General features: G+C 44.4%; 1 protein-coding gene across 2 annotated transcripts in view; it reads left to right on the forward strand.

Moving 5' to 3' along the window:
* Positions 1-231: 231 nt before the first annotated feature.
* ITGA9 (integrin subunit alpha 9) overlaps positions 232-13,552 on the forward strand; it is a 221,026-nt gene continuing 207,705 nt past the window's right edge. For both annotated transcript variants that reach the window (XM_082754412.1, XM_082754413.1), the window contains exons 1-3: positions 232-453; positions 7,935-8,062; positions 9,072-9,178. In XM_082754412.1, coding sequence (XP_082610538.1) covers positions 299-453; positions 7,935-8,062; positions 9,072-9,178 — 390 coding nt within the window. In that variant the 5' untranslated portion in view covers positions 232-298. The remainder of the gene's footprint in view (positions 454-7,934; positions 8,063-9,071; positions 9,179-13,552) is intronic.

Consider the following 13,552-nt stretch of genomic DNA (forward strand, 5'->3'; position numbering starts at 1 on the left):
AAAGGAGGAGGACTGTTCACTCGGGTAGACGACAGGACAAGGGGAATGGTTTTACACTAAAAGAGGGCAGATTTAGGTTAGGTGTTAGAAGGAAACCACCGCCAGGGGGCACCGCGGCGGCGGCGCGGGGCGGTGCGGGGCGGAGCGGGGCGCCCAGTCCCGCCGGGGGTTGGCGGCTCGGGGCGAAGCCGAGCCGGGCACAGACGTGAACCCGGGAGGAGGAAGAAAAAGAGGAGGAGGAGGAGGAGAAAAAGAAAAAGGAGGAGGAGGAGAAGGCGGCGGTGCTGGGGCTCGCAGGATGGCGGCGGGGTGGCGGGTGCTGGCGGCGCTGCTGGCGGCCGCCCTGGCTCGCTGCTACAACGTGGACCTGCGGCTCCCGGTGGTCTTCCAGGGCCCCAACGGGTCCTTCTTCGGGTACTCAGTGCTGCAGCACTACCACGACAGCACCCGGTGGTGAGTGGGGGACCCGCCGGACACCCGGCCCCGGGGGGAAAGGCGGTGCGAGCAGCCGTCGTGCCGCCTTAAATGGGGGGAAAAGGGGGGAAAAAATGGGTTTTAGCAGTGTTTTTCGCGGTGACAGTGCCGGTCGTGGAGGGGTAGTGGTGGGAGAGCCGGTGTGTGCCCGCTGCTGTGGCGAGGCACGGGGGAACGGGCACGTAACTTTGATTTTTTGGGTAAGGATAGGAAGTTTGTCCTCTTCCCCTCCAAGTTACCCACACTGGCAAGCTTCTCGTTGGTCCTCTTGGTTGAAAAGAGCCCCGGAGTGTGGTCTCTCTCTCCCTCGTCTGGGTCAGAGGCTCTTTGTTAGAATTAAAAGAGATTTTTTCTCTTAGCTGGACCTAGCTGGTGTCGTCTGGTGGCCTTCCACGGGCAGGAGCCGCCGCTGCCAGTGCGTGCCCACAAAGCTCGCCTTTATCTCTCACGCATAGATACAGCCCAATTGCTCAGCTGTTGGTGTTGGAACTGTAGCGCACTGTGATAGATAAATCAATGTATTCATGCTGGCGGCCACTTTGTCCAAAATGACTCTTTTTCATGCCCTTTAGTTCACAAGTAGTTGTGTGCTTTGCCTCTCTGCGCAGCGGCTTTCTCGGAGTATTCACTGTTAAGGACTCAGGAGGCTTCAGGAGGAAAAGCTCTCGGAAAGAAAAGCTCTCAGTTCACAGCGATGCTTAACTCAGGGCAGGAAGCAACAAAGGATGAAAAGGCTGAAAGTGGCTTGTATTCGACACGGAGCATGGGGGGCTGGCCACAGGGTGAGCAAGATCCGGTGAAAAGAGAACGATGCAGCTTGTTGCCCCTTGTCTTAGTGCCCATCCTTCTGGATGGTGACATGGATTATCTTCAGGTGGCACCTGCTGGTGTCATTTTGGAAAGCGAGGGTGAGCAGGGAGGAGAATCTCAGTGACATCCAGCTTTGCCTGGAAATGATGCTGGACCAGCGGCCCAGGGCACCCTTCTGAAGGCAGACATCTGTAGTTAGTCTGATGCCCCAAATTATTTCACACCTGTTTTCTGAAAACAGAGCTTTTTCATGGAGCACCCAGAACCATAAAGTGTCTAACATCACAAACTATTCTTAAATAACTAAAAAGGACATTAGCCCTAGCACCTGGAAGGGTGAGTAGCAGCTTTATATGGTCAGCATCTGCACAGGGCTGTCAAAAATTGTGAGGGTAGGATTGTCAACCTGTGAAGGGACAGCAAAGAGTTTTGCTCATAGAAGTATGTGCAGCCTTCTTCAGTTTTGTGGAGATGTCGCCTTGAACTGAATGGGCTTATTCTGAGTGCAAGCATTTTTTATTTATTTATTTTTGTACTGTGATGTAAAATCAATTTTAAGTGTTTAACATGTTTCTTCTGGAGAGCTTAAAATATCTGGCCAATCTTTCTGGGCATTGAGACCATCAAAGGACTGAACCTTCATCTGAGCCTTTAGCTATATCCTCGTCACCTGAGTAGGGCACAAAGGCTTGCAGTGTTGTATAGTACTATTTTAAAATCCTAATCATACTGGACAGAACCTTGCTTCTGCCTGCAGATATCACTCCAGAGCATAAAAGCCTCTGACTTCCATTTCAAAGAGATTACATGTTGCAGATTATTCAATCATGAGATACAGTCTCTGTTTTATTGGCTGAGTGCAGAAGGAAATGGTTAGTAGAACTGATAGCATTTTTGGGATTTGTCAGGTTTTTCTGTGTGAAGCCTTTGTGTGCAAAGCTTATAAACAAAGCTGTTTCCTTAGTTGGCTTGTAAAGTTAGCAGGTGATGTATTTTTCTTTCAAACTGATACGCTGTTGACAGGGTGAAGGCTGTTATATGGAATATGTAGCAAAAATGTTTTTTATTCATGCCATTGTAGCATACAGCTCCTATTAATAGTCATAGGGTTATTGTTTTTGTGTGTCAGTTTCAGTCTTAGCTTCATAGCTTTTCACAAAGAAACATTATGATTCCAGTTTCTCATGTCCCTTTGGCCTATATGCTGTTGTGGGAAGTTAACCTAAGTTCATTTTGGACTGTGATATTTCAGTCATACATGGCTTGCCTGGTGAGCTGTGCACTATGTGAGTGTGCAGAATTGTGATTGATCCTATCCAAGGCTGTCTCCTGCCTGTCTAAATCTATTTTGTGTGTTAACACTCTCCTAAGCATGGGAGAATGTTGTCCTGATAGCTCAAGGCTTCTTAATCTTTATTGCCCAAGGATCCAGTATTCCCGTAGCATACTTTTGATCACTGAAGTGTATTATTCTCAGCAGTCTGTCCATGTGCTTTTTATATAAATTCATTTTTTTTCGTAATAAAATGGTATCTGTATTTGCCAGCTCTTCAAGTTCAGTGTTTCAACCACTTGTTTTCCAACACCACAAGGAGTTTGTCTATGTTATCTGCCATAAACCTGCAGGTTTTCAGTAAACCAACCCAGAGTTTGATAATTTGTGAAGATTTATGTGAGCCAAATATTCTTGCCAGAGGAACTAAAGGAGGAATATTTGGTTTGAAGTGTTGTGTCAAATAAATACAGATAGTTAGACTGCTACACAGACCTAGACAGAGAAACTATAAGGGGTATTCAGCCTCCACTGCAATAGTGATGAAAGTCAGTGCCTTTGACATGTCTGAAATAGTTAATTGCAATGATGCTTCCTTTTAGGAGTTGTTTTCGCACAGTTTTTGTGTTAAGAAAGGTTTGTCATCACAGATGTGCTGAAGTTATTGTTTTTCTGACAATGTCCCGTTTTCCTTCCTTGAGCGGGTTTTATGACCGTAAATCTTGAAAGACTTACCCGGCTCCCCGTCACTGCCATTTCCAGCAGAGCAAGGATCCAGGTGGTTGCTTGCATTTGGAGCACAGACAGGCTGAAGTGCTTCTGTTCTCTGGAAATAATTTGGAAGCTTGGAGTAAAGACCTGGCAAAGCGACCAAGAATGCAGTTTTCTCTGCTTTTCTCAAGGAGATGGTTCAAGAAGAAACAATGTCGATTTTGCCCCATTAAAAGATGTTAATGATGTGACATCCCTCATCATTCTTCTGTTAATAATGTTATTTTATGTCTCTCCTTTCCCCTCCTTATGTCTTCTCCTTACTGACACCTCCCCTGATCTCTCAGCAAGCCCAGGGTAACAACTTCATCCTTTCAGGCAACTTGATCCGGCACTAAAAACTAAGGGAGTCAGTTTAGCTGCATGGGATCCTGCTGTGAGAACTACAGTAAGGAATGAGGCTGGATGTTGTGCTGCCACTTCGCTTCTTTGGCCCTGCACTTCGCCAGATTGCACTGTTGCTGAAGCATGAAGGTGGTTTTGCATCTCAAGCTGGTGGATGGATAGATGTCATTAGTTTATGGTGCACCTGCCTGTGCCCAAAATAAGACATAGGAGCAGACTGACCCAGCAGAGGCTGGCTGTTGTGCTAACGATGCCGTGTTACATCAATGACGCAGAGATGCTGTAGGTGCAGCAAGGGTGTGTGGAGGAAGGTGGGGAATCTGGGCTTGCTGGTGTTGCTCACAAGTTGTTCATCTACTGCTCCAATAACGGTACTGCTTCTTGCTCTGCATGCGTTGGATGAACCTCTGTTATTTTATTTTGAGGGCTAAACAAGTGGCAAAGACCTTTCTGATGGGGAGAAGCTCAGCTGGGATGGGTTTCACCTTCCTCTGGCGCTGCTTTTGAAATCCGCTGCGGTATGCGAGGATATTTAAAGACTTTTTTCCCCTGCCACTTAACATTGCAGCAAGGTGAGGTACCTACTCTCTCCAGTCCTTGAACTGTGATTGCCTAATCACTCCTGGCATGTTCCAGGCTGATGCTTAATGTGCTTGGCATCCCTCCACACCGTCGGGCAGCATGACACTTTCTTTCACTGTTTCCACTAAATGCAGCACTTAGTTTCCAAATCTGTACGTCCTGAGGGTCAATCACCAGCAAAGTGATAGTTACTGTTCAGCAGGAAGTAATTTTAAGAAGGTGTGGATTTCCCTGGGTCCAGAACAGCTCCTTGTCATCCATTAATATTGGCTGATGTGGCCTCTGCAATGCGATGGTTTCTGGCTGCACAGTTGTCTCCATACAGATGAGGGCGTTTGTCCTCAGCTGTGGGAGTACGAATGCAAGAAGAGAAGTGACAGCCTTTCTGCTTACTGCTTCTCATATCAGTTTAGATCCCAATACTTGGTTCACAGAGCCAGCGGGATGTAGCCAATTCTTAGAGATTTCTGTGCCTGTCAAGCAAAAGTGACCCTAAAATGGCCCCAGCCCTTTGGTTGTCTTCACTGGGAAGTGATCCCTTTCCTGTGGTGGGGTATCCTGATCGAGGTGTTTCCCTGCAGCTGCCCACAACATCCTAGGAGCTTCCTGCGACGCATTATGGTTGTGGTGAGAGCTTATGCTCATGGATAATCACATCATAAGCCTTTGGCAGAAGGCTGGAAGACTGCTGGTGCTTGTTCGCTGATACTCCAAGTAGTCCTACAGTACTGCTGAAGAACTGTACCACAAAATTAGGCTATTTTAACCTAGGGCTTTTTAAAATGGTTGGAAGGTTGCCTGGTAATAGGGAAAAAAAAAAAAAAGAGAGAGAGAGAGAAATAAAATAAGGGTTGTGATTCTCTGGGCTGTTCACGTATCTGTGTGTTTAGGTCAGGCCAAAATGCACAGTGCTGAGGCATGAGAAGACTGTGTGAGGCTCCGAGGCTTTGTTTTGAAATGCATTTCTATTTTGGTATGGTACCGGAGAAAAACACCTTCTCTGGTTGCAGCATTGTTTCACAGAAGTCTCCAAAGACCTCAGAGGTGTTTTAATGTGTAGGGGAGATGCAAAACAGACATTTGTTTTGCTCAGTGAGCTCCAACACACTAGCAGAAAAGTGAGTTTTCTGTCAAGACCTGCTGGGACTCTTGTGGCAGTTAAATAGGCAATTTTCTTCCAACAGTTTAAGCAGTCACATACAGAATCGGATGAAAGAGTAAAGGAATCTTTTCTTGGCAAAGGTAATATCCCAGCCTCAAGTCTTTGAATAGAACCACAGTAAGTGGTATGTGACAAATGCCAACCTGACCAGCCAAAAAGCATGGCAGCCAGCAGGAAGACCTCCCATCTTCCTGAAGGTGACTTCTTCCTGGGCACAGGCGAGCATGGGTCGCACCAGAGGAAACAGGAATCCTGCAGAGGTTTCAGCCACTGGGGAGGAAGTGTAAGAGCGAATTAAAGAAACAAGACCCTAAGATTACACGGTGTATGAGGTAGGCGAGCTACCAAATTTGGATGTCTGGCCATTCAGGACAATCCAAAATAGATTTGCTTCTGGCACATGTCACCAGTTGGTTTTAGTGGCTCCTTCCTTGTGCACAGTCCACGTGGGGAGATGTGACAAATGTTTTTGAAAGGTATCGCTCAAGACAATCTGAGTCATATAATTCCCCCTCCCCCTCCAGCCTACTCAGATCATTAATTACAGATTTTTCCCATTCAGCTTTTTAAAGAGATCGGAAGAGGTCTCCATCTGGCATTCTGCAGTCTGAGGTATCTTTTGCACTAATTGCCGAATCAAATTTACTTTTGTTGGTTTAGAGGAAAGCTTCATTTAAACTGGAGGTCAGCATAGCCCACATTACCTTATTGTTACAATAGGTCATAGAAACATTTCTTGCCATTTGCAATTCGAACCAGTAACTCTTTAAGCTAGTAATATGCCCCCTTGTTTGTTTTTGTTGGACCTCATGAATGTCAATAAGTGAATGACGTGCATTCATTGCCTGTGTAAACGAGATGATTGGCATTGGATTTTCTGCCTGCTGCCTGGCTGGTGGGATTTCCATGTTGGGCTATTATTTCAGGCTCCTTTGCGTTCAGTCCTCAATGTGTGCAGGCTTTGTAGGCTTAAGGAACTTAAGCATTTCAGCCACTAATTCTTCTCACTTGTGCAAACATGATGTGCGTTATCTAGAGCAGCCCCATTGAACTTCTCCAAATGATACTGCTCAGCTCATGAGACTTGGGAGAAAATGTAGGGTTTCTTTTCATTTTGTGAATGTGTTTCCAAGTGCCGTGGGGTGGTTTTGAGATGTGTGGGGAAGCATATGGTATAGAAGAGGCTTCTGATGGCAGCTTATCCAGGTGGCCCAGGTTGGCACTGGACATGTGCGTGCATTGTGCCTTGGGTCTCTCTGTATTGAATGGTGACAATGGGTGGTGGTTGGGAATGGAACTTTAAAGAAGGAAAACCTTTAACACCAGGAAAGCTTCCGTTCTGGGGCTGTCCATCCATGCCATGGGTGGGCTGTGTGCCTGGGCAGACTTTGTACCAGTAGCTCTCTATCCTTTTAGTAGCTAAACCAAGAGTGGTACCTCCTTGGTCAAGCACCCATGGTCAACAGTGGTGCCTCCTCGGTCAACAGGCAGCACATACATGTATGCACACAAACACTGGAGGCCGTCTTTTAGAGATGGTTGCCCTCAGTTCCAGCCCTGGGCTTAACTTCATCATGGATTTTGTTAGATAGAAAAGCTCTGCCCAGCCCCACAGTGCAAGGGTATCTGCAGAACTGATATTGAACTGCTTGGTGCTCCCCACCGTCCTCCCCGGCACTGCCCTCCTCCTGCTTAACCTCCTTCCTCACCCTCAAGTGCCTGCATCCAAGTTCACAGCCAGGTGAGGAGGTTGTCCCTTTGATGAGGAGAAGGCATGAGAAACTACCAGGTTGCTAAACAGTCACTTGTGGGATGATCCACTTAGCTAAAAGTGCTTATTGTCTTTCAAGGCTACATCTAGGAACCCCATGAGCATAGCTGTGTGTTGGAACTTCCCAAGGTACTAGTTCTCACACATGGGACAACTACTCCAGGTATAGTTGTCACAGCCTTAATGATAATGAGGGCTGATGGCAAGGCACTGTGGAAGAGAATTGTTCCTGTGTTGTCATCCCCCCACCCCCTTTTAAAAACTGTAATTACATAAAATCTTCTGGTAAGGGGGTGCCTCAACTTTCTAAGTAGCCTTATTAAATTTAAGCTGTCCGGAAACAAGCAGGTTCAGGTTTCCTCATCTCATGGGTGTATTTTAGCTCTTGTGGAATTTTTGGGTTGATAGGGATAGAGTTAAAACTGAGGAAAAATAGATGCAGCTGCTGTTGTGTTTCCTAATACTCTCCTAAATGTTATCTGGGGTGAGAAAAGGACTTGCTTCAAAAGTGCTACACTGCTAATGGAAATTTAACTTATTAAAGTATTCATGGCTTCACTGGAGAAAAATGCTTTCACTGTCAGTGTTGTTTTCAGCTTGTGAATCAAAGTCATCGTTTTACAAGGTTGCTGGAAAAAAGTCTTTTTGCTGAGGAACCACTGGCAATGCGAATCTTGCTGTTGTTTGTGTTTTTTTTTTCTTTTGGCTTGAAATTAATCACTTGTTACTTTGTGTTTGGTTTCCAGGGTCTTGGTTGGAGCTCCCAAGGCAGACTCTAAATACAGCACCTCTGTTCAGTCCCCAGGAGCAGTGTTTAAATGTCGAGTCCACACCAATCCTGACAGAAGATGCACAGAGCTGGATATGGGTCGAGGTGGGTATCAGTGATGCTTTGAGAGGAGGGACCAGAAGACCCCACATGACTTGCAGTCCTCCTGCCAGCTTCAAAGAGGCTCTGGGTCCCTGAGAGGGATTCATATGCCTCTCCTGGTGGAGCTGGTTGTGGGATGACCAGGTGGTGGGGTGATGGGTGTGTGGTGTGCAGAGTTAATAGCATCACAGCAATCTGTGGATTGTCTCATAATGCAGCTAATGATTCCTTGCCTTTGCTTCATGTGTGAAAGGAAATAAGTTTATCTGAGAGAGCCATGCTTGTACCCTACTGCACGTGATCATGATTGACTCATTTCTCTGACCTACTGTCTGAATCAGGGGAAGATGGGCTGCCTATTCCCAAAGTAAGGCTCTGATCTAAAACCTGCTGGATTCTGAGGGAGTCAATTGAAGTCTTTATGTATTTTCTCTTTCTTGGTCATGTGATTCACAGTATTGATTTCTCCGTCTATAATAAAACCTATGTCAGTATTGGTTTATTAATCTTGTCACATTTGAGTGACATAGAATTTCTTTTTATGAAGTGTACGTGGATTAAAACACTATTTTGGCAAGTTTGATTTGTCCAGCTACCATAGTGTAAACCATCTTTCACGGATTGATGCCTGAGAGGACTAAAGATTTAGACCCCATTTTTTTTTAAATGCCCCATATCTCATTTCGCAGGATAACTTTTTTTTAACTGCATTCTGCAAGCAATCCCACATCTCTCCCATTTATTTCAATTGGATGGTTTATTCAAGTAAAGCTGTGGATATACTTTAATAGCTGCTGGCTGTTTGGGACAGTGTCTGTCTTCTACTATGGATGATGCCTTAGTAACGGTGAGCACCACCCTGACTAACGCATATAAGAAGTAATATTTAGGTTGAAAGGGAAAAGAAAAGCACTGACAGGCAGATGTTAGATGGACAATCACTTTTCCTATGGGGTGTCTTTGTAGATGTTTAAAACTCACGTCTCCTTGCCTTGCTGCCCTTCTTCTGTAGGCAATTCTCGGGGCATGCTCTGTGGAAAGACCTGTAAAGAAGACAGAGATGATGAATGGATGGGCGTGAGCCTGGCTAGACAGCCTAAGGCTGGTGGAAGTGTGCTGGTAAGTCCACTCTTTTCTTTGATCTCATTAAAATCACTGCTGCTGTCTGACTCTAATGCTAAACATGTCAGGATTAATGTGTTTGGTAGTGACTGACTGAGTCCAACTTTACAGGCAGCAAATTCTGTAGTCTCTTCCTTCAAGCGGAAGGAAAATGAACCCAAGCCAGAAAGTTTTATTTATAGAGGAACGGCTTCAAAGCAATCACACCTGACTTGTGTCACCTAAGGGCTTCCTCCTAAATGTGAGGGATTAAATCTCTGAACGGAATAAATAGAACTTTGTCTGTGAGGTATCTGTTGGTTTGTTCTTTTTGTAGGTTGTCTGTGTTTATGTATCCATTCATTTTCCACGAGCATATGTATTGCATGTCAGAACTCACCATGAAAAATGTAAGATGAGACTTTGGGGCAATATTTTGTCTTTATGTATATGAATTTTCCATTAATGAGGTGGAAGAATTGAGAGTGGAGATGAATTAGTTGCATGTGGGTGGCCTTGTTGTCTCTGATATGGTTACCATGGAAATAGAAAGGGTCAAGGAGAGCAGATGTGGTCCTTAGGATGTGGAATTTATCTCTGCAAAACAATGCTTCCTGTGCTGGGAAAGAATCATAAAAAGAGCTGGACAAATACATTCATGCATTTTAAAAATATATTATGATCAATAATTGTCTGTGTTTGCATCCGCTGTTGAGCTCTGTCTACCCTGGAAGCCTGCCTGCAGGACTGTTAAACAAAATAAGAAAAATTGCAACTAAATGTTGTGCATAATATGTGGCAGGCAAATTTCAAGCTCATATCAGAGTAACCCTAACAACAATCTATTTCTAAACACTGACATTTGGGAGTTGAAAACTTGCAGTATGACCGCATCTTTCCAGTGAGGTAGGGAATTGCCCTGGTGAGTGGTGCCAACCAGTCACAAATGAGCTACAGGAGATTTCATGTGACACCTTCTGCACCAACCACTTACTAAGCCAAGTGGAGAAAGCTGCTTGACTTAAAGTCATTTTTCTTAATATGTATTTAGATTCCAAACACTTAAAACCCCAGATTCTTTCACACTGACTTCCCATGGGGGAGTGGGAGCATGAAATTCAGGCATTCCAACCAGAATACTGTAAGCAATTCATATTTTCAAGGGATAACCCAGTACATGTGCTTAGAAGAACCCTGCATGAGTGAAGAGTAACATGCACTGATCCAGAAAACCCAACTTCGTGCTACTATTCCATGTTGGAAGTGTTCAAGGTCATGTTGGACGTGGCTTTGAGCAACCTGATGAAAGATGTCCCTGCCCGTGGCACGGGTATTGGAACTAAATGATTTTTAAATGTCCCTTCCAACCCAAACCATTCTATGATTCTAAGACACATGATCCTCACAATTTTCTAGTCATTGGTCTGAGCTAGACAAGCTCTTCTGTCATTTTCAGAAGCTAGTGCATATACTTTGTTAGGCAACACTGAAACATTTTTGTCAAAATGACAATTATCTTAAGAATAATGATTTCATATATCTCAGTTCAAAGGGGAAGAGGTTGCAGCTGATGTCTAGGGAGATGACACCTAAGCAAAAGCAGCAGAGGAAAGGGAAGTTGGTGAAAAAGCCAGTTAACTGCCAAGGCTAAGTCTGGATGCTCACTGGCAGAGGGAAGGCTGCAGGGGTGAAGGACGTGGGCAGACTGGGAGGGCTTAGCTTGAAGGGGCGATTTCCATGCTCATTGCTGGAAGCAGGAAGACCCAGCTGAAGGCACTGGAGGTTTTAAGGGGATGTCTGCTGAGTAAATCAGAACAGAGTAGTAAGAAATGGTGGAAAGTATCAAAACAGATTTTTTAAAGGGGTTTATTTGCTGCTTCAAGGAAAGATTAGGCTACTTAGCCCAGCGTCTCAGGAGCTGGTAGGAAGGCAGTGTTTTGAGAGTGCTTGCCCAAAGGGCTCGCATCAAGTGAAGTAGTTTTGTGTTCAATTGCCCTGGATTATTTTTCTATATATATTTTCATAAATGTGGGCAGTCACTTTTTAAACCCATGTGAAATCTTTGTGCTCCTGACGTCATGTGTTAGAACAATTACTCCTACAGTTTCACTGTATATTGTATGAAGAAATCTCTGCTTTTGCTTTGAAACTGTGTAGTGGCTTAAATCTGTCTTAGCAGTTTTCCACAAGGCAGATTCCTCTCCTTCAGATGAAAGTACCAGCTTCAGTGTAAGGTTAGGAGTGTGTGGGGGGGCCTAGCTGGTGTTTGGTAATGTGGGTTTTATTTGAGCCCATAATGTGCCAGAACATTACAGAACCAGTGTTTTATGCTTGTGTAAAGAAATGAATAGAAAAAATCTAATAATGAAGATTTAAACAAAAGAAGAAGTAAAATTATCTAAAAAATAAGCTGAGTTTGCAGTTTGGTGGCTTCCTGTCCTCAGGCATGCCATCAGTTATTATTTGCATTAATTTAAGAGCTACAGTAATACTGCTGAGATTGCAGTCTCTTTCCCAACTAAAATGGCAAAATTCCTTCTTTCTCTTTTACTGGGAGAGGAGCTGGGGACAGTACATTATGATTTGGAGGTAAGCCACATCCTTTAATCTTGCTCTTCCTAAATACCTGCCACATCTGTCGTTACTCTGCAAGTGTTGCCATTTTTCACTTTAAGTAGCATACTGGCACGCTTAGTGATAAAAGTGTGTGTGGGGGCAAACCCATCACAGTGCTGAAGCCCTCCCTAGGGAAGAGCAAGCCAGAAGCGGTCTGACAGTGGTACATTTAACAAGTCTTTGGTTTGGATTCTGACTTCAGGAGTCAGCCTCTGAAGTGAAGTCTTGGTCTCTCGTGGGCTCTTCCTCTGGTACAAAGCCCATGGCTGGTGCTCAATGTACAAGAAAGCAAAAAGCATCTGTGGTTCTGAAATGGGCTGTTCATGGTCTTCTGGTGATGCAGTGTCTACTATCACCATCCCTGGGGGTGTTTAAGAAAAGGTTGGACCTGGTGCTTAGGGACATGGTTTAATGGGTGATGTTGGTAGTAGGGGGATGGTTGGACTAGATGATATTTTCCAATTCTGTGATTCTATAATTGCTAGAGACCTCTGTGTGCTTGGCCCAGAAAGGTTTTATTTGGCCTCAGGATTTGCATTCTTTCTCCCTTGTTCCACATCAAATTCAAGAAATTCCTCTCCATTCCCAAGATCTCTTCAGTCACATGCTGAAGAAGGAAGGCTGTAGCAAACAGTGGTGGTGCATTGCCTTGACACAGCAATGTTGAATAGTCCAGGGATCATGTATTATAATCCAAGTATGCACTTTTGGGAAGGCAGGAGAACCAAAAGCAGCTGCAGACAAGCTTTGCTGTGGTGGTGGGGAGCCTGGGGAAGCCTCACCTGAGATAACTGAGGTGGAGCTCATCCCTTAGATCTACTCACAGGTTGTCAGCAGATTCAGGCAGCCAGCGGTAAATTGCATTGTGCCTGAGTATGCACCATGCTGAAGGTACAGAAAAGTGATTGTTCTTGAAAACAAAACAAAAAAGTACAAAAATGAATCCCCCTTCCCTCCCCAACATAACACAAAGAAAAATACCCACAAAAGCAATCAAGCAAACAAAAAAATAACAAACAGAATAGGGAAGTGTGCCCAGAATTAATAAGCTGAGCTCCCAGCCTCTTATTGATTTTTTGAGCATACTTTTAATGCAGTTGCATCTCTCTTTCTCTCTCTCTTTCTCTCTCTCTTTCTCTCTCTCTTTCTCTCTCTCTTTCTCTCTCTCTTTCTCTCTCTCTTTCTCTCTCTCTTTCTCTCTCTCTTTCTCTCTCTCTTTCTCTCTCTCTTTCTCTCTCTCTTTCTCTCTCTCTTTCTCTCTCTCTTTCTCTCTCTCTTTCTCTCTCTCTTTCTCTCTCTCTTTCTCTTTCTCTTAAATTTTGCTCTACCTTTTTTGGCCTCTGTACTTCACTCCTTCTTGCTCCTGAGCAGAGCCTCCTGCTTCTGATGAAATGCTGCTGCTCACCCTGACATGCCATTATTTGTGCTCCTTTGGGAGAGATTAGTAGGTAAATTTATGTGAGTCCCTGGCAGTTTCTGAGAGATAAAATATCAGGGAATTTACAATATCATGGTCCTTTATTTGTTTTTACATAATTTTAAAAAATACTCTGGGTCTGTTTCCATTTGAGTCAATATCCGGAGTTGAGGTTGACTTGACTGTAGCTTTAATGGTATGTGTCTTTATGGTACTGTCTTTAGAAGGGCCAGGCCTTAATCTATTTGTGCTCACAGTATAGATGTGCCAGGAGAGAAGCTCTTTCCTGTTTACTCTGAGAATTAAGATTTCATGGGCTGTTTTCTTTTATCTTTTTTTTTTTTTTTTTTTTGATGTTG

This window comes from Aythya marila (genome assembly GCF_965140915.1).
Source record: "Aythya marila genome assembly, chromosome: 2".
Taxonomy (NCBI): Eukaryota; Metazoa; Chordata; class Aves; order Anseriformes; family Anatidae; genus Aythya; species Aythya marila.